The sequence below is a fragment of the Amblyomma americanum genome, chromosome 9, assembly GCF_052857255.1.
Source record: "Amblyomma americanum isolate KBUSLIRL-KWMA chromosome 9, ASM5285725v1, whole genome shotgun sequence".
In the NCBI taxonomy this organism is placed as follows: domain Eukaryota; kingdom Metazoa; phylum Arthropoda; class Arachnida; order Ixodida; family Ixodidae; genus Amblyomma; species Amblyomma americanum.
Genome location: NC_135505.1, coordinates 107,995,819 through 108,023,005, shown reverse-complemented (window position 1 = coordinate 108,023,005; position 27,187 = coordinate 107,995,819). Strand labels below are relative to the sequence as shown.

Here is a 27,187-nt window from a genome sequence, read left to right as displayed (position 1 = left end):
CGTTTCATGCCTCCGCCGTCGGAACTGGCGCCGGGTTTTGGAGGGGGGGGGGGGGGGGGGGGCATTCCAATCAACGTCGACTGAGCGTATACGACATATCTTTTTGTACCAAGTCTCTGTGCTTGCTGTGTCAGGCCGCGGGGTCCACGTCAAAAAGGGGTGCTTGTGCCGGTGTCCTTCCTGCTGGCTTGGGACGTCTTTTTTTTTTTTCTGGTGGTACGCCCTCTCCCTTTCTGTGGCCCTAGCTTCCACGATTAGCCGGCAGCGGCGTGTGTGTGGTGTGTACTCGTCCAGGTAGGAGACGCACACGGTGTTTCATTTCTCTTGCGTGTGTATATGTGTGCGTGCTCGTTATGAGGGCTCCCTGGCATGCAGGTGTCGCTGCCAAACCTGGGGGAAGGAGGAACTGGCCTTCCACTGGGGAGGCTCTATAGTCTGTGCACTATGTAGCGGGACTGGGACTGTTTCACGAGGGGGGGCTTCTTTCTAGATTTTTGTACGGACTATTTACGGCAATGGCGTAAAATGCCAGTGTGGGAGGTGCTGTAACTTTTTCCGTCACCAATTCCGTGCATGGATTTATATTTATCGCCTTCTAACATGGTGGGTGCAAAAACGCTTTTGTTTAGTTTTCGCGAATATAGTGCGCTAGAAGACAGCTTACTGCCTTTTTACTCCTTTCGGTTTACAGTGTCTACGTTCATCTGGATTAAGCTTAGCTCATGCATGGACTGGAGCCGCACGCGTCGTTATTTTCACTGTCATACTGACTTCATGCCGACGCGTTCAGTCAGTTTGAACCATAGAATTGCTTCAGGCGCGGCATTCAGTAGACGGTCTGTGGATGGTAGCTGACCTTCACAGCCGGCGCCCATGGATGATATGGCATCCGCCACAGCACCGCTTCAAAGGGGCATTAGCCATATCATCCGTCCATGCATGCCGGCTATCGGCCGTGCTTTTGACAATGCAGCAGCCCTCGGAAAGAACCTCATCGGACTGCCGTACAAGTGTTGGGGGCGGCGATTTGTATACACCTCCGACAAACTTTAGATCGATGAGTGCGCAGGTTAAGTGAGAGCGAAAAGTTGCGTTTTCAGGGACCGTCTGTACATCGCAGACTGTGCGTGCACAACCTGTGGGCGTATAGCAACGGGATTAGCCACCATGGCGTCCCGTGCTGTGTGTCTTTTTTTCTTCTTCCTGCCCGTAGCAGGAGCGGTATAATACTGACGCCTCCTGCGGAGGTATATCGATCGCGCCTCCCGGCAAGCCATCCGGGCAGTCTGGCGTTCGGTGCGCCGAGGCACGTTGGACTCTGCGGCAAGTTCCGCTTAACGCTGTTCACCGTCACTGCTTTTGCTACTTCGACTTTTGCCGACGGTAAGGCGCCCCCTGGCGAAATCGAGGATGGGCGGCATTTTTGTGGATCCAGTCTCACATGCGCGAAGTTCGGAAGGTAACAAAGGTGAAATGGAGGAAAAACAGTTGAAGGGATGTTCGTGTAACGTATACAACGCCAGGCTCAGCGTCAGCTGTGTGCGTAAATGGGACGCGGTAGAGTGTGGCAGTGTGGCATGACCCGTTTTCGGTCACCATGTCCATCTGGTACCGCTTAATTGCCTGGCCTAAGCTGTATTGTGGTAGCGTTCCAGTGAGGCCTAGCTGCAGTGTTGAAGAGGTGGTTAACTTTGAACCTTCCTTTTTCGTTCATGCAACGGTGTAGCTGCAGACAATCGTTTTTTTTTCTAGTGAACCGACCGCCACTCTTACTTTCAGACTCCCCCCCCCCCCCCTCTTTTATTACCAGCTAAAATTTGCAGAATAGAACAGTATGCCGTCTTGATGTTCCACGAAGCGTCATCATGCAAGAACCTCCGTGCTTACTGTACGCTTTCCGCTCTCAGCGACCGGAGGACCTGCCAGTTTCATTCACGAGTCGAACGTTCTCAGCACGGGAGGCGTAAATTAGCTCTCCTGGGCACCTTTCTTCTTCTTCCTCAAGGTCCTGGTAAGGACATCGGGGCCATCAGACGTGGCTTACTGCTCAGTCCGATTAGGCGCCGGCATTCACCCATTCTTCTGGGCTTGATCCCGAACAGCAGCCGCTTCCGTTCGCCCAGATGTGGTCGTAACTTTTACGCCGTGTCGGGTTGCTGCCGTGCTCGGAAGGTGGCGTCTTCCGAATGGCTTTCTCATCCTTGAACGAGGTCCCTCCTTACGTAACGCGGCGTTTCACCTTCGCCGCTTTCTTGCCGGAGAAGGTTCAGGTCATGGGCGAAAATGCGACCGCGCCTCTTTTAAGGAGAAAGGGAGAAAACACCTGAGATAAGCCGCCTTCGCGTTCGAAGATATCCCGCACGCAGAAAGAGCTGAACAGCCAGCCAGTCATCCATGTTTGCATCGAGGATGAGTGCTCGCCCCGAGCACCGTGTGGGTGCAGAGTATACGGACAGCGGTTCTTTTCATTCTCCTCGCCTCGCTGAACGACTTCCCGTGTATGTGCCCTATAGATAGGGCGCGCGTTAAACATTCCCTTCCCTCCTTATTCCCCCCCCCCCCCCCCCCCCCCTCGCATTGTTCCCACACGCCCCAGACTACATAAGGCGACGTAGACATCGAAGCAGACGACGCCCCCGTTATGTCGTCTGCTGTGCCTAGTGCCGGGCGCCATTTTCTCTTAGAGCAGACGACACGCGCGCACATACAACACTGCAGGCTGCATGGGAAGACGACGGCGCTAGCGTCCTCTTCTACTTCGTATGCTGAAAAAAAAAAAAACATTCAGAGACGGAAATGTGAAATGTGCGCATGAATTTTTCGTCCAACTTGAAGGGTGCGGTGGGAAGGGACAGATAAAAGGGACTCTCCGTTATGGAGCGACGCGACGCGTACCCGTTCGGCGACCTTGGCATTTTAAATTACGGCCGCCCATGCATCCACCAGGTTCGGCCATTTTTTCCCGCGCTTTTTTGAATTTTTTGTTTGCCCTATCCCCGCGCACTTTCTTTTACCGCGTTTTTTTTTTTCTGCGACCGACCACCGTTATGACCTCTCACGCGTGTGTGCTCTAGCGGTCCGCTCCTTTCCCGTCCATTGTCGCTGCCTCGCCGCGCCGTGGCGCTGCCTTCCACCCCGCTTCGAGCGGCGCGTAGTGGCGTATAGCGTCGGTGGCCCATATATGCATATGTGACCTTCCGGTGACTGTGCCGCCTTTCTTAGCCGTGGATGGATTCGATGTCAAGAGCCAACTTTCGCGTCCTGCGCCGAGGCCTCTTTAATAATGCAAGATGGAAAGGGAGGGAAACCCGGGTAAGGGAAAAAAGGGGGGCGGGGGAAGGAGAGGACACTAAGTGGGCCTCTTCCGCCATTTTGCGGACGCATCGGTCCGTGCTGATTCGAGCCGTCTCTCTCCGGCGCTTTTTCACGGCGTCAGCTCTTAGCGCTTCTCGGGTGGATACAAAGAAGAAGGGGAAAGTGTTTGGAGCAGTGGGAGAGGTGGGCTTGAAAGGTGAATGGAAGAAGGAAGGCCGGTCGGGACGGCGTTGGCTTTCTGTCTTGCTTTAGTAAGGGGGGAGGTGGCGTAATTTATGCGCGACATATTTAGGAGCGATGTTATCGCCCGTCCATAACCTGCCAAATGGATCGAAGAACGGGAGAACTGAGGGAACAAGGTGGCGGTGCGGTGGGTATGGCCCGAAAACCCAGTTACAAATGGGCTCTCCTGTCTTCTTGGCACACTGCATGGCCTCAAGAAGAAAGTGTAGTGTAGGGGGGGGGGGGGGGGCTGTTAGCGGGATCTTGGGGGATCTTGTGTTCCTCAACCTTTTCCGCTTCTTTCGTTTTTTTTTTCGTTCCATTTTGTCGCTGTGCGATTTAGCGCGAACTCCTTGGCGTTCGCGCACTCGGCGTTGTGTGAGAGAATTTCAGCCGCCGCCGGTGACGGCAGTAAATATGACCCGCTTATGTGCGTGCATTATTTTTTTCTTCTTTATTTTGTTACGCGCTCTAGGCCGGTGTGGAGCATGACAGGTTTGTTCCGGAGTTTTAAACATATTCGGGCAGGGTACCGACAAACAATCGGGCCGCCGTCTGCGTCGTCGTGCCGTCTGCTCTCTCGGGCCGAGTGGTTTGTTTGTCGTCTGCTTTCCCCCCCTCCACCGGCTCCTTCCCGTGTCGTCTGCTGTGGAGCAGACGGGCGGCCCGCGCGCATGGGAAAAAAACCGTTCGTATCGTGCCGCCATCTTTGGGGCTCTCGAGAAAGTCGATTATTGGACTCCGTTGGAGTGCGGTTTTTTAGAAGGCGCTGCGGTTTTCGAGGGTTTTTACCCCCTTTCTCGAGGGCCGGGAGCTTTTTTCCACTCTGGAGTGGTACATCTTTTTTCGAAACATCGAACAAAAGCGGAGGTGTTTCTTTTTTTTTTTTTTGACCGCTTTCTAGCCTCGGAAGTTTGAAGGGCTTCGGATAGAGGACGCTAGCTTGTCATCTGTTTTTCAGCGCGGCAACTGCTTCACATGGAAGCAACGAGGCTCTTGAAAGACTCGAAGCGTATAAGGACGAAATGTAATTGTCACATGCGTTCTAGACACCCAGCAGTGAAGCCGGTGGGACTTCGTGTCCACGGCGTATACTTGGAGGTTGCGTCAAACTTGTGCTTTGTAGTTGTAGCGTTTTAATTTTCTCTTTCGAGTCCCTGGCCATTGTAAGATTATCGCTAGCGGCAGACGGCAGTCCATTTCGCCAGTCTTGTCTTAAAGACAGACTTCGCGATAGTCCGTTTGACCAACACCCTCTAAATACTTGGTTTGACTGAGGTAGAAAAATGCGTATGCGTGCGTGCGCGCGGGGGGAGGGGGTGAGGGTAGCAATGCACCAGGGAGAAAGAGGTGAGAATGGAGTCGCTGACGCGGCTGCGAGAAGGAATGAACAGGTCTGAAAACGGCGCGACCCAATAAGTGAAAGCGAAGTGCCGAGCCTTTTTTATGTCGCAGCATTAAACCAACGCATTCAAAGTTCCCTATCTATAATTCGATCCCGCTCCGATACGTCGGCACCCCGATGGTCCACTCAAGCCCTTCGCGATCACGACTGCGGGCCTCATATCTCGGCTCTTCACACGTGTTCCTGCTTTAGCTCTCTCTCCCCAGTCGACACTGGCGGGCAGATTTCACGCGTGTGAAGCCGCGGAAGTTGTGCCTTTCCAAGAACGCTGGTGCGGCTCTTTCCGTGAATGCGTGCGCGGCATCATGTAGGATATACCTGCGCGAAAGCGAATGCTATAAAAAGTGTATGTTGGCTGATACGTATGTATGCGTATATACTAAGAGAAAAAAAAAAGAAGCAGGGTCTTCTGGTAGACTTCGTTGACTGTAAATCTGGAGTATCATTTCGAATATAGAATAAGACACTTTCTTTGCTGCTAGAGGTCGATCGCTCTGTGGTCCCTGTGGGGAGAGAGGTGACAATGTTAGAAGTGAAGGATTACGAACGCATTTAATGAAAATGTGGAACATATAGACCAATTTATAACTGCCAAGCCTCTTTTAATTGGGCCAGTTGGTTGCCAGAATCCGACGTAGTGGCTAGCGCGCAAGGAAGGCGCACGCAGATCCGTAGGAAGACAGGACACACGTTGAATGCCTGTTCTTGTTTTTTTAATTTTTTTACTGTGTTATAAATAAAGAAATATCGATGAGAGCGTTTGCCGTTTCTCGCACGCAGAAACTAGTAGGTTCCAGAGCAACTTTGGTGTTTTCTTGCAGGGCTGCATTTAGTTCAGACCAGAAGAGGAAATCCGTTAAAAGAGAGGCCACATTGTCGTTGCCCATTTTCGGTTTTGAAATGGTGCGCAAGTTATTAGTAAATATGGATCATCACGTTGAACTTGCCATTGAAATTCTTCTCGGATGCAGGTATACGGTTTCAACAGGCCAGCGATGGCTGTGACGTCTCGGATAACGTTAAGATTACGTGGGGCATGTGAGCTGGAATGTTAGTAGCTGTTTGTTCACCTGTCATTGCGGCATCTGGGGCTGGCGTAGCTAGGTGTCAGAGCGAATTAAAAAACTATAAGGCATCGGTTATACCAGTTTTTGCGTGCCTCACGTGACCTAGCTCAACCTTATTCGTGACGTCACGACCACCGTTTCACCGCTGAAACCGAAACTGTGCAGGAGAAGAATTCTAACTACAAATTATTTGCGGCGCTTGGGCGAATTCCGCCGTTACTAATACACAGCAAAAGCCTGTTGTCTCCGCGCCTTTAACCGACCAATGGGGAACATGCGAAGGCACCGGCAGAGCGCGGAAAACTACTGCGTGACGTCATTCGGATGACGTTGCGTGACGCGTGGGGGCGCACGTGTCGTCGTTCGAGCTAGTTTCTGAACGGGCGGGCCGCCCAGTGCACCCAGTACTTGTCTCGCATTTCAGACGGCGCGCGTATTGCGGCCGTTTTCCGATTCGGGCTGCGCATCTGGCAAACTGACAGCGCGGACGGTATAAAAGTAAGACTGTACAATAAACTGGTCGAAACTGCTTTCCGTACGAAGCGTTGTTTTCCTTTCAGCATTTTCGTCATCGTCCAGTGCAGGGCCGGCCACAGGCGTCGCCGGCGGCTATATGTGCAACCCGATGTGATAATGCATATGGACTGACGGTCTATATCAAAGCCCTTGAGACGTCATATTTGACAGGAAGCTTTGCTGGCTATCGTCGTTGTTGGTGGAGCTGTATAAGAAACTTGTATTCCTTTCAGAGTGCGTTCATCCATCCGGTCTCTTCCCTGCATTTAGCCGTGCGTTTGTCTATCTGTTCGTCTGAAGCTTGCTATCTGCCAGGCTGCTCACCACACACACACGCACACACACACACTAAGGAAGCCAACAGTTAGGGGAAAGTTTTCTTTTTGTAATTTCTAATGCCAATCAATTTGTTTAAAGAAAATTACTTATAAACCAGCAGAAAAAACAACCATGCCGCCGGTGGGATCCGAACCCACGACCTCCGAATATCGCGTCCGGTGCTCTTACCAACCGAGCTACGGCGACGGCTGTCCAATCTGCTGCTTTCGTAGGTATTCAAGTTTTACGTGTAAGCGAACCTTGAGAGTGTTCACAAGCGCCGGTGACTGTTTCGGTTTCGGTGACTGTTGGCTTCATTAATATGTTTGTCAAACGAGCCCCTCATTTCATTTGCCTTGTCTGCTAATAGCTTAACGGGGGTCTCGGTTCTGGCAGCCTTGATGCCATAGGTAGCATAAGAGGGATCTCGCACAGTGTCAGCCCTCGCCGTTAGATGACGTTCCACGTCACACTCGCGGTATAACAGGACGTGCTACGTCCGCCGCTATGGACGAGGGTGGCGCTGGTGAACGCTCTCAAAGGTTCGCTTACACGCAATAAACATAAATACACACGAGAGTAGCAGATTGGACAGCCGTCGCCGTAGCTCAGTTGGTAAGAGCACCGGACGCGATATTCGGAGGTCGTGGGTTCGGATCCCACCGGCGGCATGGTTGTTTTTTCTGCTGCTTTATAAGTAGTTTTCTTTAAAAATCAAAGCTTAATTGAAGTATTTTTCTCCCACTAATCCGGACTATAAATTAAAAAGGAAACAGAAAACATTCCCCATTGCACCTTGGTTTCGGTGACTGTTGGCTTCCTATATATATATATATATATATATATATATATATATATATATATATATATATATATATATATATATACCACTGCGCCAGGAGTGGTAGGAAGACTCCCAGGGGTCTATGATTATAATGTGTAGAGAATGACCAATATGGGCATTAACCCGTTATCGCTATGCGAACAACTGCCATCCGTGAGCATGTATCCGAACGCCGGAACCGAAGTGAAAACCGATTTTCTAGGGCGCTTAGTTCGCATTCGGCTTAAGGCATATCGGCCATCTTGTTTGTTATTTAGCCGCAGCGTGCAATGTCGAAGATTCGCCGCCGGGTGGCGCTGCCGGAGTGATTTTCTTTTTTTGTTTGTCTTTATTTACCTTTATTTAGCTAATTTCAAGTGAAGCGACTCGAGGACCTTTCACGCCCATTACTCTTGCCCCGTTTCGACGCCGACGCTCTGCCCATCCGAACTTTCGCTCCGGAAGATGGATGCCTTAATCCACAGACATGCGCAGTAGCGCTCGAGGGTTAGCATGGCTGGCGCCGATGAACGGAAGAATGCCTCGGGCGTCTTTTAAAGCGACACCGCGTTGTGTACTACCCGCGCATATGGGAGGCGCTGGCAGGTCGACCGCGGCGAGCCTTGATGGGCCGGTAGGGTTACGCCATTCAGGTGTATTATGCACGGGCGAGGGGGGTGGGCAAAGGCGGGGTGGAAAGGGTGAAGTGTTTTTCTCGGTACAATGGACCAGACGACGCCAACGTTCCGCCCTCTCGCCCTCCCTGTTGTCTGAATATTGGGAAGGTGGTTTCGGGTTCGCCTCCTGGATCGGGCCGCGAGGCGTCAGTGTAGTAGACTTCTGTCGGTGTGCCGACCGGGCTCGCTTCGACGGTGGTGTGGTTGTGGCGGTGACGTGCGCGTCTTGAACTGCCGTCTGCTCCGCGTGCCGCTGGTCGTCGACATGGCTTCGTCTGCTGCGCTCACGGCGTCCTGCTGCGCATACGCGGTCAAGTGTCGTCGTCGCCTGCGACGGGCGGGAGGAGTCGTCTGCTCGTGATTTGTGAGATGCTTTGCTGCAGCGCCTTTTGTTTTTCCTGGGTCGTTTTATCGGTCTGCTGCGTATTCGAAGTGCCTAGCTTTTTTTTTTAGCAAATGTCTCTTAATCGATAAGCTGTTTCTTTTCGGGCAGAACAATCGAATAACTTCAGGATAAGGCTTTTTGCCGGTTCTGTAAAAAAATAAAAAACTGCGTACCTACCATTTCACAGCAACTTGCTTCCTAGTGGAGAGGCGCTCGCAAAACCGTTCTCGACTTTTCAACTTCTTGAGAGGCGCAAACGTTTGTCAAAGCGCGTTAAAGATCCTCAGGTGGTCGAAGTTATTCCGGAGACCTCTACTACTGCACCTATTTCTCTCTCTCTCTTCTTTCACTCCCGTCCCCCTCCCTTCTCTTACGACGCGGTTGAGGTGTCCATAGCGAAGTGAGACCCCGTAGCGTACCATTTCCTTTGCTAAAAGAAAAAAAAAATATCAGTTTTCGCCAACGTTTTCTAAACGGATTGTAACTGTTAAAAAGGAGCGCTGAGAAATCCCTATAGTGTTGAATAACAAAAACGCCTGTGTGTAGCCCGTGACAGCCTCGATTTCTTAAAAGCCGGTGACCACGGCGAAATCCAGGGAAGCTTTAAATCGCACGTTAAAATGAAGCTGCCATTCTTAAGCACAATCGATTTGTAATCCACCCCGTGCAATCAGATTTCAGTTATAAAGCAGGTTGTCTCCCTGGGCTCACCGTTTGCAGTTGCGTCACGGCTGTAGTTGTCTCAGTCGTGCACCGGCTGCGAAGCTCCCATTTGCTGGCCCTGATAGAAGGGGCTGTCGAAATTTGAAGTTTTGAGTATTTCCTCGTTTTCTGTTGATAGACGCTAACGGAATCTCGATGTTGCCTTTAAGTTGCCAGATGTTGTGGCCATATGCGGTGGAAGAGCTTTCGATCGCGCATGTATAATTATTTTTTTTAAATTGTGGCGAAATGTGCCCTCGTAAAAGTCCGAACAGGGGAGCATTCTTTTACGAATACAGTAAGCGTCTGGAATACGCAAAAAGTGGTATATTAAGGGCTATATAAGGCGCTTGGCTGCTAACCACACGGATTCCAGGCCGCATTTCTGATGGAGGCGCGAAACGCAAAAAGACGCCCGCCCACGTGGTGTGCGATGTCAGCGCGCGTTAAGAAACCGCAGGTGGTCGCAGTTAATCTCTGACCATTCGGAACGGCATCCCTCGTAAATCCTACATGCAGCTTCGGGACGTCAAACCAGGCGCTGCTATCCGAACTGTTCGCCAAAAAGTCTGCCGGAAGTCGCGCGCTTTCGCAAGTCCTTGGCCAACGGCGCAGCCCATAGTAGACAGTTTTAGCTGTGCGTACGCAACGGCTTAGCGTACGCAAGGAGTTGGCGGGGACGGTAGTGCGCATGCGCAGAACGCAAGCGCAAGCCCTGCGTCTTGCGTGCGTACGCTAGCCAGCGGACTTTGCGTTGCGGCGCTTGCGTGGCTTGCGTACGTTAACTTTGACAAGATGGCGGCGCCCTGCTCGCCCGTTTCGGAATAAATACACGTCGCCGCTGGATTCTCCGACGCAATAGCTCGCTCAAATGGTAGCGGTTCGCTCTTATTTCGCCTAATCTTGCCCACACGTAGCGGTATAAGCGATAACTAGCCCCTGTTTTTCAGATAATTTGGCGATTTTCAAGCTTCTAAGCCTAACTATATGCAGTGTGTTTTCCTCGTAGCAACGACACCTGGCGAAGCAGTTTTCTAGCTTTTAGCCAGTTCTTACATTTTCTTCGGTTTGCATAGTTTTTCTTCTTGGAACAAAAAAAAAAAAGGCTCGCAATGCACTCACCCTAGTTATCAGTAATCACGGATGAAATTTTCTTCAACCAAGCGTTGATGTGGTTTGACGCCTTGTCACTAGATGGCGCCACGTGCGCAAGCGCTCTGAGACGGCGGCCAACAAGGGGGGGGGGGGGGGGGGAGCCGGCTTCAACAAATGTGACGTTACTGCCTCTCCGGAATTCTTTCCTTCGATCATGCTGCAGGCCGCACCTAAACCAAGTAATGGTGTAGAGGGACCTCTTCACCGGTTCTTCGTGATTGTAGCGACACCGCGGGGCCATATTTTGGCTCAGGATAAAATGGGCTGGCCACTTTTCACTCGCATCGTGTAAGTTGTCGGGTTGAGAATTACGCGGGACACGGGTAATTCACTTAGCCTTGAGAGTTGCTTCCTCGAGTCCCGTGTTGTAATTTCCAGAGTGGCGATTAATACGATTGCGCGGGTGGAAGAGATTGGGGGGGGGGGGGGGGGGGTGTTGTGCTACGCAAGTGGTCCGGTTATCAAGGACACCTGATTCTGCGGAGATCTTCGGAGGGAAAGGTTACGCGGATATTTTGGGGGCGGAAGTTTAGGCGGCAAGTCGTGTGTACAGGGTGTCTCACCGGGGAGAGCATAATGGCGAGCTGTACTGTACAAGTCTCGGACGAAATGAGGCGCCTGGCTGCAATAGTTAAGAAGAGATATGACATTAAATTTTAGCCAACCAACTCGTCTTGGCACTTTTCTGCTGTCCGCGGCACGGCATGCGAAATTTTATTTAAAGAAAGCGCTCCTTTAACTGAAAAACAAGAAAAAAACAAGTCACCTTTTGATACAATTATTGTTAACTCTTCGTGTGACGTCATCACGTGCAACGAACAGGAAAAAGTTCCGGTGTAATTATTTTAGCGGTTTCTTTCTATTTTGTCTTCCTTTCTGTCTCTGTTTCCGATCTCGCGTTCTGTATCTTCGATTATGTCTCACTGTGGTTCACACGCCTGATTTAGCTTTCGCCCGGTTAATAATAATAATAATAATAATAATATTAATAATAATTGGTTTTGGGGGGAAAGGAAATGGCGCAGTATCTGTCTCATAAATATTTGGACACCTGAACCGCGCCATAAGGGAAGGGATAAAGGAGGGAGTGAAAGAAGAAAGGAAAAATAGGTGCCGTAGTGGAGGCTCCGGAATAATTTCGACCACCTGGGGATCTTTAACGTGCACTGACATCGCACAGCACACGGGCGCCTTAGCGTTTTTCCTCCATAAAAACGCAGCCGCCCGCGGTCGGGTTCGAACCCGGGAACTCCGGATCAGTAGTCGAGCGCCCTAACCACTGAGCCACCGCGGCGGGACCCGGTTGTCACACAGCTGGCGTATTTGCTCGCGCGCAGGCGATGAGTGCTCAGACTGCATGCGCCTAATGGGAGGAAACTGTCGTCGCATTTCGGGGAAGTCGACGTGCGCGAACCAACCGTGCCGACGCAGCCGTGACGGCGCACAGCGGCTGGCGTAACAGCCTCCCCCCCTCGCGCCCGCAGGGGGGAGGGGGAGGGGAGACTACTTTCTCGCGCGTCACAACTGCGCTCGGTACGTCGTAGGCGTGATCTCCCTCACAACTGACTGCGTCTAACGGTGGCATAAACGGAACACGCGCCTCTGGTAATTGGAGCGTTTTGGCGTAGCGTTTTCGAAAGCAATTATACGTTTACCGCTACCGTCGGCCGCTAGGTGCGCTCGGTAAGCCGCAGGGAGCGCTGTTGGAGCTGCAAGATAAAGAGCTTCTCACTATAGTCGGATAAAAGTCAAAGGACCGCCTTCCAGCCAATGGGCGTAGGCCAATTCTCGTGAAATGCAGGGAGTGGCAGATGAAAGCGGATGGTACCTTCCCGGTGTTGTCACGCCAATCCCTGCATTGTCACGCTGTCCACGCTGGAAGGGTCATGAGAGTCGGCCGTCGCCTTTGGCTGGAAAGGGGTCCTTTGACGGGCAAAAGCCGCTTTTTTCTTGACTTGTATATGATTATAGAACCACACCCTCGCGTATGTGGTAACGGTATATGCTAAACGCTCGAGTCACCATGGCAATGCGCATGCGCACCCGCGGGTGGCCTCTATAGTCGGATACAACTCCAGAACGCAGCGGATTTTACCCGTCAAAGACCCCCTTCCAGCCAATGGCGTCGGCTTCAGTGTGCGCAGGGTAAGGTAAACTATATGGCAAAGCGACAACTAGTTCACTTCCGGAGAAGATTTGTGGGATAACTGGAAACGCTGTAGGTAAATTGACGTTCAATCTGGGGAAAGCGATTAAAAGACGGGTCTTGAAATGTTTTGGATTATTTTGAGGGTTTCACTTTTAGAGGGAGGACAGCATATATTAAAGGCAAGAAGTTTTAAGGGAACGGCGTTTGCTGGTTCTGCGTCAAATGCAGCGAAACGATGGGGCATGTGGCAGTAGCGTAGGGTTTGCGGTCGGCCTCTTGCCGTATCGAATACTCGGCCAATTGCGGTGATGCGATAAGCATTGAGGCTCATGAAGCAGGAAAGTTGAGTTTCATTATTTACTTTAAGAACACTACGTAAGCTGAGGTAGTTGGTGGAAATGCAACTATTGCTTGGGGAGGAGGAGGACAGTGTTCGGTAGATAACGAGGACAATGGAGTGGGGTCAGCAGTAGGAGAAATGATCGCTTTTGTCTCATGGGAAGTTATCACGGGCCCGACAGCTCAAGAAACGTCACAACTCCGCTTACGAAAGAGTAGCCAGCAATGATAATCGTTATCGCCCTTGCCTTTAGGGGCAGCTACGATGCCCAGATCTGTGTGTCATGAAACGCTATGCAATACGCCGTGTACTACGCAACGGCAGCATCTTTAGGCCGGCGATGTCTCATGGCAGCTCGAAGCTCATTAGTTCGCAGTTGTTGCGAGAGGTGCGTATGTCCGTCGCCGCGCGTTTCGGCATTTGCTGTCTTTTTTTTTTTTCGCAGCGGATTTTCCGCTGCTCTTCGACTTTTAATGAGGCACCGTGTACAACCGCATCCGCATTTCTGTCGGTAAAAATCCTTCTTTTATTTTTTTGGGCTACGTTTTCTGCATTTCGCCAACGTTATAACCTTTGTTGTGGCTACATTGGAGCTACATTGTGCCTACGTTGACATTTGTTCGGGAACAAAATACGCGTCCATTGCCGATAAAATTGACTTCAAATAGGAGCATTTTCTTTCTCTACGTCAAGCTCGAAAGGACTCCGTGATTACCGGTGCCGTGGAAGTGAATAGCAGCGTAACATATGCAATAGTAATAATAATTCGTTTTTTGGGGGAAAGGAAATGGCGCAGTATCTGTCTCATGTATCGTTGGACACCTGAACCGCGCCGTAAGGGAAGGGATAAAGGAGGGAGTGGAAGAAGAAAGGAAGAAAGAGGTGTCGTCGTGGAGGGCTCCGTAATAATTTCGACCACCTGGGGATTTTTAACGTGCACTGACATCGCACAGCACACGGACGCCTTTTGCCGCCATAAAAACGCAGCCACCGCGGTCGGGTTCGAACCCAGTATTCAATAAAAGAATCTCGAATATCTCTGAGCCCGCGCGGCTGCACTCTGGTGGTTATTGTCAGTTGCAGCGCATTTCTCGGGTTGTTGTCCCTTGGAACTTCTGCACTACGCTGCTTTCGGGCCATGGTCGGTCTGGTGTGCCTGCGTATGCCTCTGCCCCGAAGGAATTCCGCCACTCTCGGAGCGCTGTGCTTATGACGGATGCTTTTCCTTTGAGGGCTCGTTCCGAGCCGTCTCTCCCTCTCTCCGGGTGACAGTTGGGGGGGGGGGGGGGGCGGGGGAGGTGTCGTGTTTGCGAGGGCGTTGCTCGACATAAACAGGCCAACTGGAGCTGGCCCTTGCCTTCGTTTTGTTTTTTTTTCCTTTTCTCTACGGAGCATCTGCGGAACAGTGTGGTGTCGCAGGTAGAAGTGAACATTAGAGGACTATAGGGCTCCGCACATTTTCTGCCTTGAGCCGCGGTAGGATACCGCTGTATACCTCTCATTAAAGTTTACTCTCTCCCTACCGTGAGCCGTGGTGGGATACTTACTCAAAGGCCACAATTTGTAGCCCTTTCTCAGCTTTTTTTTTTCTTTTGTCACACACACTGTCGTGTCGCAGGATATTGCGCTTTGAGATATGTGCGCGGCGAAGCGAAGCTGTTAGGGGCTCATTTGCGGTGCGAGTGGCGTCGGCGTAACACATCACGGGACCACTGGTCACGTGATATGGGAGAGTTGTGGCATAGCGTGATTCACGATCCGCCACCGTGATTTGCTTTCGCGGGGCACGCGGTGATTCGTCCGTATACGCGACAGGCGCAGCTGACGTCGGACACGAGGCGCCTCGTGGAAGCGGCTCACGGTAGCGGATCGCGTGACCGTGAAAGTCTCCGTCACGTTGCCGACCGCGTGGCGTCACCGGGCGCGCAGCTGTTGGTGTGGAGTATTCGCTTGTTTTGCGAATCGCGAAAGCACAAACAGCGGCGCTTGTCGAACACATATTAACGAGAAAGATTCAGTAGAGAGCACGTGTTAGACGCGGGCATGCCAGCAGACCTCGCACACTTTGAGCCGCCTTCTCCACAACGCAGCTCCTCTTGCCTCGTCTGCTTTCGCTTCCGGGTTTGGTTGGAGGCGAGGAGTCGTCTCTTGTGCACCATCTTTCTTTCTTTCTTTGTTTTGTTTTGCTCGGTATCTGTTTTCGTGTTTTTTCTTTCCTTCTTATCGTTTTTCTTTAGCGTAGGTTCTGAGGAGAGGTGGGGAGGCGGGGCACATTTCAGCAGCGCTGTTCGAGCCGCACTGGGCTGCGAGTTTATTTTAAAAGGGAGGGGAGGGGATACGCAGGACTAATGAGAAAAACGCAGTGAGCGAGAAAAAAAATTGGAGGACGCTTAAGCCTCGTCTTTAAGAGCGACAACCCAAGGTAAAGCGACAACCCAAGGTAAAGGTGAGTGTCTGTGTGGTGAGTGTTTGAGTCGTTGCGTAACCGTTCGAGTGCCACCGCTCTTGCTCGTCTGCGGCCGGCGTTAAACGTGGGGTGCATGTTCTTGGGTATTGGGTCCACGTGTGTGCGTTCCCTGTCTTGTCTGGGTATTTGGTGCGTCCCCTCCCCGCTGAATTGGGGTGCCAAGGGGTAGTGAAGTCTCTGCAGTAAAGCTCTGCCTTGGGTTGTCGAGTTGAGTCTTTAGGGCGGTTCGCATGCAAGCGAACTGGCGAACAGCGGCGCGGCGCTGCGAAGCGGTTCGCGAGCTTTCGTTTCACATGCATCGCCACCGCTGCGAAAACCAATGTTGCTGGCAAAAGATATGCGCCTGCAACCGGTTTTGGTGGCCTGCAAACACAAAAAAAGCGTAATATAAAAGCATTATTTCGTCACTTCTTTTCATTTTATTTAAATAAATATAATTATTGCATTCTAAGCATTAAACAGCACTTAATACAATTTATTTCTTAAACAAAAGTTCGTATGTGCGGCGTACAAACTCGCGTGGCAACGCCGGGCCGTCATTGGTTGAGATGCGGTGCTGCCGCGTCGCCACCGCGAAAATTTCCAACTTGCCCGAACCTCGCCGCTCCGCCGCTTGAGAGAGGGTGTACTCGCCGCCGCGGCGGAGTTCGCGAGCGGTTCGCTTGCATGTGAAACAGGCATTTCTCTCTGGGCGATCAAGACTGCCGCGGCGTGTTCATCGTATGTTTCGACGGAGGCGAACGACTGTGCGATGTCAACACAACCTGCCCACCGTGGCAGTTGCATTCCATTCCATTCTATTTATTTTATTTGTTCACCGTATATACTGTACACCAAAATCTGTTGGGCCCATAGCCGAAGCTATAGTTGGGGGCCCGTAGCCATACATACTTGGCAGCAAAAAATGATAGTGCTAAGATAAAATAGACAATAAGTCAGGCTAGTGAAGCATAAAGGGAACTATGCATGTCACTATACATTATCACGAAAAAATCTTTTCACAGAACACTAAAAGTTTCCGGATACTTTGACGTCAAGCGGAATAGTATTCCATGTTTGTGCACAATAAAACTATTAGGCGCTGGCCATAGATGTTGCGCGGTACAGGGAGACTGAAATTAAAGGGACTATGCAACGAATAAAAAGTCACTTGTAAATGTTTTAAATGCTTAGAAATGATGCTAAGAAGCATTCACACCAAGTATGAGTCTTCAGAACTGAGCCGGCAATTTATTATGAAATTTTAAAAACCGTGTTTTTCAAAATTCGCGGGCCGATTGGTGTACTCGTAGTGACCGATTTTTGAACTAATATCGTGGAACAAAGACGTCACTGTACCATGGCGTCGCCAGGCCACCACACGCTGTCATTCGCTGGATCAGTTCAGTTCAGTTCAGAAAAACTTTTTTTCCGGCAGATGGTGGTCTCCCTACCCCCTCTCAGGCTCGGCCGAAGCCTAAGCCCGATTAGGAGAAGAGGCCGTCGGCTGAGGACGGTGTAGCTGATGCTTCACGGCCTCAGCCGCCACGCGGGTGGCTTTGCGCTGCGCGTTGGGGTCCTCGCTCCGCAGCAGCGCCTCCCAGGCTTCAAAACTATTTATTTCTTCCTTAGCCCCTGGTGAGCTAAGACATTCCCAAGTAATGTAGTTTAGTGTACCCCTTTCCCCACAGTCGATACATTTTTCTTCACCTGGGTTCTTAGCAATTTTGACTGGCGATATGTGTTCCCCTGCTTGGATCCTCCTCCAGATATAAGCCTCTGTGTGAGTAAGGGATACGTCTGGAGGAGGGTATATTCTTCTTCCTAATTTGTAACAATCCGTAATTTCCTTGTACGTGATTTGGGCATCCTTAAGATTTGTGCAGACCGGTTGCTCCGCTGCTGCCCGGATGTAGGTTACTCGGGCTAGCAGGTGAGCGGCCTCGTTACCAGCTATTTCTTCATGTGCTGGTATAAAGAATAGTGCAGCAGACCTATGTTTTGGCATGCTTTCCAGAATGCGTTTGGCTTCCAAAGAGACCAAGCCCTTACTAAAATTTCTGACAGTGGATTTACTGTCGCAAAGAATGTACCCTGCATTAGATCCTGCCAGGGCGAGCGCCACCGCCACTTCTTCAGCAGTTTCCGTGTTCTGGGTTCTGACTGAGACTGTAATAAGGGGTTTTTCCTGACCGTCTACAAGGGCCGAAACCGCAGCCCCCTCCAGACCCCAGCAGCGTCTACGTGTGCTACCTCCTCAGCAGGCAGCTCTCTGAACTTTTTTGCCATAGCCTTGGCCCTATGCTTTCGTCTATCTTTGTTGAACTGAGGGTGCATGTTTTTCGGTATGGGAGGAATTTTTATTTTGGACCTGATGTCGAGAGGTATATCTACCTTGCCTTCTATTTTGCTGTCAGGCTGTACCCACACCCATTCCATAATTTTCCTGCCTGTCCGGGTTTTGCTAAGTCGTTCAAGCTGTGAAATTCTAGCTGCTTCCTTAAGCTCCGCCCATGTGTTATGAACCCCCATTTTTTCTAGTTCTTCAGTGGATGTATTTACAGGTAAACTTAGGGCTCTTTTTACACTTTTCCTAATGATTATATTGTCTGTCTACCTCCCCTTTGTTAAGTTCCATGAAGGGCGTGGCGTAGCAGATCCTGCTTGTGGTGAAAGCCTGCGTGAGCCTGAGCAGGTTCCGCTCCTTCAACCCCCTTCCTTTGGTAGCTATTCTTCTAATTAACCCTGCTATCTTATCTGTATACTGTTCTAGTTTCTTTATTGTGCTAGCGTTCTTGCCTTTGGAATTGATGAAGAAACCAAGGATTCTGATTTCCTCAACTCTGGGAACCTTGCGGCCCTCAACTATGATGTTGATGTCTGGCTTAGGTCCGTATATTCCTTTGGCGTACACTAGAACCTTTGATTTTTGAGGAGAGCAGGCCAGCCCTCTCTCTTTGGCATATTTAACAATGATGTCCGCAGCCTGTTGTAGCTTATCTCTGGCTTCGAACGTACCAGGTTCGCTGATCCAAAGATTTATATCATCGGCGTACAAGCTGAATTTAAGGTTGCTAATTCTGTTGAGCAGGGGTGGGAGTCCTCTCATTGCTATATTGAAAAGAAATGGGGATAGCACTGCCCCTTGTGGCGTGCCGGACCCCCCTATCTTAATTGGTTCCGACTTTGCATCCTGAAACCTCAGTATCGCTTCTCTGTTTGCGAGAAAGTCCTTTATGTAGTTGTATGTTCTTAGGCCCAGGTTTGCTTCCTGTATGCCTCTAAGTATAGCTTCATGCCTAACATTATCGAATGCTTTAGTTAGGTCTAGGCCTAATATAACTTTCAACTCATGTGAACGGTTCCTGATTATATCCTGCTCTAGTCTTAGCATTATATCCTGAGTGCTTAACCCTGGTCTGAAGCCAACCATCTCGTGTGGCCATTTGTTATTGTCCTCCATATGCCTGGAAAGTCTGTTGAGAACTACATGCTCCATTACCTTTCCTACACAGGATGTAAGTGAGATTGGCCGCAAACTATTGAGTTCCTCGGGTTTTTCCGGTTTTGGTATAAATACTACTTCTGCCTGTTTCCAGGCTTTGGGAATCTTTCCGGTTTCCCATACTTTCCCAATGTAGGCCGTGAGGTTGGTGACGGATACATCATCAAGGTTTTTAAGTACCTTGTTGCCAATGCCATCTGAGCCGGGTGCCGACTTAGTTTTTAGATTGCATAACGCAGCACGCACCTCCACTTCCGTGATTGATGCATCCAGCTCCGGGTTGTCCTCACCACCATATTCTGGTAGAGGCCCAGCCGGTTCCTGGTTGATATATACTTCTGAGACGCTCGCATAGTTGTTCATCTGTGCCGTTGAAACTGTGCCTGACTTTCGTTTGTCTAACTCTTGCCTCTGATTTGGTTTTATCTGGGTCCAATAAGTGTCTGATTATATTCCACGTCTTTGTCAGACTCATTCCCTTTTCCATCTGGTCGCAAGCGCTTAGCCAATTTTGCTCGCATACCTGAAAGGCATGCTTTTCTATTTCCCTGTTGAGTTTGCTTAGGTCCCTCGTTATCCGCCTGTCGTTCTGATTTTTCTTTTTCCTTTCCTCGAGGGTCGTTTTCTGCCGAAAAAGACTGAGAAGCCTGCTGTCCACGTTTTGTGGGGCGTCCTTGTCCTCTACCTCAACTGTAGTGTCCTCTACGTGTTTTTTCAGCAGGGTGGTCCACTCGCATATGTCGGTTATGCTGCCCATGTGTTCTGCTTCTCTTATGGCCCTAAATTTATTCCACTCCGTGATGGTTGGCTTCTTATATTTTCTCACCGCGATGCCCTTTCCTAAAGTGAGGGATATGATGATGTGGTCGCTACCTAGGTTCTGCCCTGTGGTGGCCCAGGTTGCCTTAGTAATGTTTCTGCTGAGGGTGAGGTCCGGAGAAGTATCCACCTTTCCTCCTGATCCTTCTCTCGTTGGCGTGCAGGGATCGTTATGCAGTGTGATTCCTAGGTCTTGAATGCATTCTAGCAATTGCCGACCCTTGGAATTTGCCTGCTTGTAGCCCCACTCCGGATGGGCCGCGTTGAAATCACCCATAGTAACTAAGGGACATCTGCCTGCGATTTTGATTGCCTCCTTAAAGGTGGCTTCTAAGTTGCATTTCGGCCTTGGGTTGCTGTAAACGTTAAGAAGAAAAATGCTGTTAGATTCCCTCCTTCCGGTGATTATTTCAACAAAGACGGAGTCTGGTCCTTCGGACTCTATGTCATGTTTTATGACGGCCAGATTCTTTTTAACCAAAGTTGCCACCCTGGAGTCCGTCCTCCCGTTCCCGTAAAACTTATAGCCGGCTATTGTCGCCCCTGTTTTCGATGTTTCCTGCAGGGCCACGGCTATGGGTTCGACACCGCACATCGTTATGTACTGTTGCAGTAGCGCTCGTTTTCTGGCAAAGCCTCTGCAGTTCCTGGAGCCACGGCAGCCACGACGTCACGGGCACACTTCCGGTAGCCGTGAAAATCGTCTGCTCGCGCCGCCGCGCGACCCTCTCGGGCAAGCGCGAGCCAGGGCATTGCCTTCGCGCATATGGTTTAAATTTTCCTCTGCCGCCTCCTTCTGTCGGGAGTTCCGGAGCCACTCGCACGGCTCTTCTTGTGCACGCATAGGGCTCGATGCCCACCGCGGCCGTAAAAGCGAGCAGTTGCGTCTCGAGGTCCGGGTTTATTACTGCTAATTACCACAGATGACGAGCAAAGAAACCCGACGCGCGCCGCAATCCAGGAAGGAGAAGAGACCGGAGAGATGCCGCCGACGCTGCTGCTGGGTAAAGTCACTGGAACGGGAAAAGTACCGCCTTCGTTTTCTCTCGCCGCCTCGCCGGCCGGCCAGCGCGCGCGCGTTCCCGATTTGTTCTTCGCGGTGACGCGTCATTCCCGCCATAAATGGTCCGCTCGCTTCTTTCTCGCGGCCGCCGGCACACAGATAATCTCGAGCATTACGTAGCACTTGCTCTTATGGGCAGAGGTAAGCGTGCACAGCAAGCGGCGCTGGACCAAATATGGCGGCTGGTTGCGGTACTTTTCCCGTTCCAGTGACTTTACTGCTGGGGGGCTAGGAGCGACAACCGGAAGTTGCAAAATAAACGTCAGCGGATGACGTATTCATGGGCGGGGCCCAGTCCCAGAGCTGTTCTCTTTATTTTTTTTCTGGTGCTCCTCGTGTACGAGTTGAGGGGGGAGAGGAGGAGCGTAATTTTTAATCGTCTATATCTTCGCTGTTGTTGATGCTAGCTCAAACATTCTTGCACTGGGGTGACGAGTGATCGAATGCCTATCTCTCGTCTGCTTTACGTAATAATCTCAATTAATTTATTGCATAGTCCCTTTAAGGTTGTTTGCATTCCTACTCTCTAGACACAAATACACCTATATGGGAGTAAAAAGGGCGTAAGCACACCCTTTTATAAAAGGGTGTGCGCTGGAGAACAGTTTCATCCCTTTTTTGCTCCCTCTGTTTAGTGTTCCGAGTTGGCAGAGAAAACAGATTGGTTGTAATGACTGGTCGCTCGGGAAGAGCAACCCGTGGGCCGCACAAGGCCCATCGCCTGGAACAGCTGCCGTCGCAGGGCAGTGGCGCGTCGCTTAAGCGCTGCATCACTGTGCCAGGAGGGGTATGAGTGTAAAGTAGAGAATGCCCTTCTGCATATACGGGAATTAACGAGTTACGAAATCTCGTCGTACCGTTACGGCGGAACTTAGGTGTCCACTCCAATTTTTTTCTTTATGAGGGGAGGGTGCGTGCATCTACGCCACAACGGTCGCCATTTTGCTGTCTGTGAAGCAGCGCATGTCTAAAGGGATTATCGCCTCGTGCTTCGGCCTGCACTGCGTAGGCTACGCGCTGGGCATCAAAATGGCGCCCGCGGGGTCACGTGCATGCAAGGAGGCCGACAAGGAGATGGCATTATAGGGGTGGGTTGTAAAGAAATATCGGCAAACACTGTGTGCGCGGCGGCAAAAGTGATTCCCACTGCGTGTGTGTGTGTGTGTGACGGCGTATTACGCAGCGTGTTACTCAAAAGGAGGACGCAACCACCCGCGCGCACCGTTTTACGAGGAGCGTGCCGCAGCGGCGACGGCGGCGGGCGGACGCACCGGGGCTCCTTGGCCCAGCTCCACGGTTTGCCGCCTCCGCCGCCTCCTCTTTCGTTTTTCTTTGGCCGAAGCCGCGCGCGCAACTCTCTGCGTATATACACGCACGGCACGCTGCTGCTGCCCCGCTAAGACGACTCCGAAAGACCCCCCCCTCTTTGTTTCTTTTTTGCCGACGACTGCCGCGGGAGCGTTTTGAGCGTTCTTTTTCGGAGGCACTTAGAGCTAGGCCGCCGGTTGGCTCACTTACTCGCCTCGCGGTTTTGTGGCACGGAATATTTGGGCGCTGCGGAGGGGCAACGAAAAGAAGAAGAGAAATGCCGGAGAAAGAGAAAGGCGTCATGAGAATCTCAGGTGCACTCAAGATGAAATCGCGGGAGCCGGAGGTTGTGGCTTTTGGTCCACTGGGAAGGGTTCCTCCTGTGGTTCTTCAGTGGGAACTAGTTGTGAAAATTTGTTTTGTAGAGGCGTTTTGTCGTGTCCAGGTGTTCTGTCATGTTTCGCACATTTGTGAAATTTGACAAGCGCACAACCCGAGAATTCGGAATGGCCTATCGCTGTGACCTTTACCTGTCTAGTGACGAGCTTTCCCAGTGCTACGGTGCTTTGGTTGATGAGACTGGTTGATTCGTCTGCTTTTCATGTTACATAAGTGCTTCTCAAGCTGGGAACCCTGGTTGACTCATGTTGATCGAATAATTTGGCACTTTCAAGTTTTGCAGTGTTGTGTTCTCATCTATGTGGAAGTTGGTAATGTGGTTAGGCTTAATTTAAAGGCAGGTAGGGCAACTCGATCTGTTGCACTTGTAAGATTCGTACTCGTAAAAACCATTTTGTCAGTGATTTATATCTGTGACTGACCACATTAACTCAACTTCCTAAGAGCCGCTGCAGTAGTTCAATGGTCATGGTGCTCAGCTTCTGACTCGAAAGACGCGGTTTTGATCCCGGCCATGGCGATCACATTTCAATGGAGGCGAAATGCTAGAGACCCGTGTGCTGTGCGATGTTGGTGCACATTAAAGAACCCCAGGTGGTCGAAATTATCCAAAGCCCTTCACTACAGCGTCCCTCTTTGCTTGAGTCGCTTCGGGATGTTAAACCCCATAATACCATAAATCAACTTCCTGAGGCCTGTGGCACTACTTTGTGAGGCTTCACATTTGTGAAACAATTCAGAATGGTGGCAGGCAAATAGGCCTTTTCCCCTTCTCCTGTGAAAAGAGCCTTTACGACCATATGGCTACACACTGTGCCCTTTTTTTATTTCTTTCTTGGCATCAGAAGAGCAGTTCACTGCATTTGTGTCCCAGGGTTATTTGTGAGTGAACTTGCCTCCAGGATATCCATTGTTTCGGAGCAAGATTTCGGGTTCTGGAAGTGCACAAGTGTCGTGTTTACCAGTGCCTTGATAAAACAGCACACAAAAGGTTATCAAGGTTATAAGGTTGGGGGAGTGCTGCGCACATGGTTTAAAGCATAGAATATTTACACCAGCAAGGACGGGAATTATTGTGCATTTTTTGCATGTCTAGTTGTGTGTGTAAGTGGCACACAAGTTGTATTTAAATGTAAAGTGGTAACGAATGCGCTTATCAGTAGGTGAAGCTGCTCTTCCAGCCTTGACATGTGTAGTGTAGACTAGAGTTTGAGCATGTGTGTAATGCTCATATCCTTGGTGTTCGCTTGGTGTGTGGTAAACAAGGTTTGTTACGAGGCCGCAGGCTGTTGCGTGATCAACATTTCTCGTTGATTATCGTGCAGGGCCCTAGATGGCGTCCTCTGGGCTGGTGAAGAGGGAGGAGGAGCCGTACGAGCTTACCATGTACTCGTCGTCATCGTCCCTGTCACCAGGAGATGCCGCACCCCACCACAGTATCAAGCTGCAGTGCCATTCGCCCAGCCTGTCGCCTCCACTGAGCCCTCCTGAGTTTTCCTGCTCCTCAACGACTAGCGCCACGCACCAGGCGCCACCCTCGCCACCGGCCATGGGCACGGGACATGGTTCTAGTGAGTGTGCCCGCCTCCTCTCTGTTCAGCACTGCTTCTTGCATTCAAAGGTCTTTGTATGCAAGTGGCAGGCTGGCCAACTTCAACCACTGGCTGCTTACTGGCACTGCTCTTGTCCTTTTCTTGCCCTGCTCTTGTACTGCTCTTGCCCTGCTCTTGCCCTGCTCTTGTACTGCTCTTGCACTGCTCTTGCCCTGCTCTTGCACTGCTCTTGCCCTGCTCTTGCCCTGCTCTTGCCCTGCTCTTGCCCTGCTCTTGCACTGTACTGGGCACATGTAAAAATTGCACCCATTCATACCAGGGCGATAGAAAAAGTTCAGAGAAAGGTGCCCATTGAAACCATCATGTGGAAAAATGTGCGAGATATTAAACTAGCGTACGTTTCCAATTGACAGGGAGTTGTATGAAGCGTGCCATTTTCAAGTCGTAGCAAAAACTGAAAATTGACTCGCATGCATTGCAGATACAAGTATCACAACTTGTTTGTATAGATAGACAAAGTATGCTGGCAATAAAAGCAGAGAACAATTCTAACCACTCAGCCACAAATGTAAAAATTGCATCATGAGTTGAGGTACATTATTAAATGTTGGCCGGCCACTTATGCACTCAACAGAGGCAAGTGTGTCAAAATAGTGTTGTGTGAAATGAAGTGAGAGAATCTCGGATCAGATTTTCTGCGTTTGACAGCTGCACAGAATGAGCTGACAAGGCCATTTGTGATAAACATTAAATTTTTGCCACACAATGAAGTTTTCAGTTCTCCGAAAAGCATCAGTCACGAGCCCGCATAAACATCGCAGTTTTGTGTTTCACCGAAGCTCTGTGCTTAAGAACTAACATCTGTAATGTTCCAAGAAAGTTTCTCTCTTTTTTTCAGACATGTATTAGCCAGGTTAGTGATAATTTTTGTGAAGGTAACGGTACAAAAATTCACTTTGTTGATGAAATCAGCGGGTGCACGGACTGACCTGATGTTGCCAAGTAAAGCCGATCGTGAGGGAGGCCTCTTGTGTATCCTCTGAAAGCACTGCAATTCAGTTACTTCGTAGTGCATGTCTTGAATTCACTTTTCATTACGCATTTACTTCATGCATTCTGCTTTGATGCAGCAGCATCGGTGCCATCAAATTTATGCTTCTTGCTTCTGTGGTGCTACTATTCAGTGCATGACTGAAGTTGTTGACTGAAGTTGTTGTTTGATGGTGTGGCTAGGTTGTGATGTTTTTAGTCTGGACGTCTTTATGAGAGTTCGCTTTGCTCTCTCATGATCAGGTGGTGGCCACTCAATGCGAGTTTCATCGGGGCATCACCACAACAACAGCAACCACCATAGTGGTGGCGGCGGAGGCGGTGGAGGCAACTCTCCGCGGCGGCTTTGCCTGGTGTGTGGGGACGTGGCTTCGGGCTACCATTATGGGGTGGCCTCGTGCGAGGCCTGCAAGGCTTTCTTCAAGCGGACCATCCAGGGTGAGACAGTGTTTTTGCATATGTTTTAACCACATGTACGGCTTAATACTAAGTGGACAACAAATGTGAAAGAGTGCCATGGCAATGTATTGACGTGTGCACAAATATGTGACGCCTTGATGGGCTGTTCCATGATTTCGAGTGTTGTCTTACCTGTCTTGAAGACTCTGCGTAACAGCAACACATCGTCACCCCCGTCACAGCAAAAAAATTTCGCATTCCTATTCCCGTCATTCAATTTAAACTAGTGACGTCAACACCAAAAGGACTCCACAAATACTGTTTGGAAGCGAAAAGTTGTGGTAGGAGTCGTGCTAAAAACAGGTGGGGTTAGCCTTAGTTTGGGTATGCTAAAAAAGACGAACTGCGCAACAAGAACACGGACGAAAGGGAGGCAGACACACACTAACGCATTAGTGTGTGTCTGCCTCCCTTTCGTCCGTGTTCTTGTTGCGCAGTTCGTCTTTTTTGCATTATGATCAACCAACTAGCCCGACAAGTCCTGTTGGGTATGCTGGCAGTTATTCTGTTTGTGTCTTGTAATTAAAGAGATGGACTTCTAACCCTGCCCCATAAGGCCCTCGTCCTCTAAGAACTTCAAGAGTAGCTTTATTACCACAAATCTCTTGGTCCACAGTCATGTACATGCCGTGAGCAATGCACATAAGTTGGCAGAGGTGATAGAACAAAATAACTTCTGTCACAGGTGTTCTAGACTGATATTGTAACAGGATGACACGTTGGGAGGTGGTGCCGGTATGGGTTATTGTTCTGCCATGTTTTTTTCTTCTCTAGCACAAGGACAAATGCGCAGAAGACTGAATGGTACGGGGCATGCTGACATTCCTGGATAATACTTGGAGACCCTTGACTTTGAAAATGTGATTTTCAGGGCATCCTCAGAAATTTTTATAGCAGCCCCACGGGGGCAAAATGCATCTTCAATCATAAAATTCCCGCATTGGCCTGAGCAAAGTGACATCACTATACAGGAAGTGATGTCACCAGACTGGAAGTGACATCATTTCTGAGTGGTGAAGGCATCAACAACGGCTATTGCCATTGCTTTGCCATCACATAATGGAATTGGGTGCCCCTGTGAATTCTTTAAAGGTGTTTTTAGATCTCTGCGTTGTTTACGCAATGAACTGGGATAGCTGACGTGAATAAAATATAATGCCAGCTTCGCTTTTCACATATGTGTGTTAGGGCTTTTTGTTTCTTTATTTCAACAGAAACACAAACTCTTTCAGCTTGAACAGACTTGCCAGATGTTCATTAGGCAGCTAGCGACGTCGGAAGCATTATGGCTCTGACGGATACCTTGGGCAGTGCATCACTTCCGTGCTTACGCGCACTGATATTGTGGTGAATTTACTGGCAGGCACTGCTCATTGTTCCCAGCGACTTCTTGCCTGCATCCTGATTGGTGCACTGTCTTGGCCACCGCAGGGAAGACGATGCAAAACCCCTGGAAGGAAAATTTAACGCAGTGATTTCCCAGGCACATCTCCATTTACTTCTGACTACAC

General features: G+C 50.2%; 1 protein-coding gene across 1 annotated transcript in view; it reads left to right on the top strand.

Annotated features, from left to right (window-relative positions):
- The window catches only part of LOC144104012 (steroid hormone receptor ERR1-like), a 121,454-nt gene that overhangs the window by 42,487 nt on the left and 51,780 nt on the right, over nt 1-27,187 (top strand). Inside the window, exons 2-3 of the mRNA XM_077636793.1 lie at nt 23,940-24,185; nt 25,461-25,655. Of these exons, the coding sequence (XP_077492919.1) occupies nt 23,948-24,185; nt 25,461-25,655 (433 nt within the window). The 5' untranslated portion in view covers nt 23,940-23,947. The remainder of the gene's footprint in view (nt 1-23,939; nt 24,186-25,460; nt 25,656-27,187) is intronic.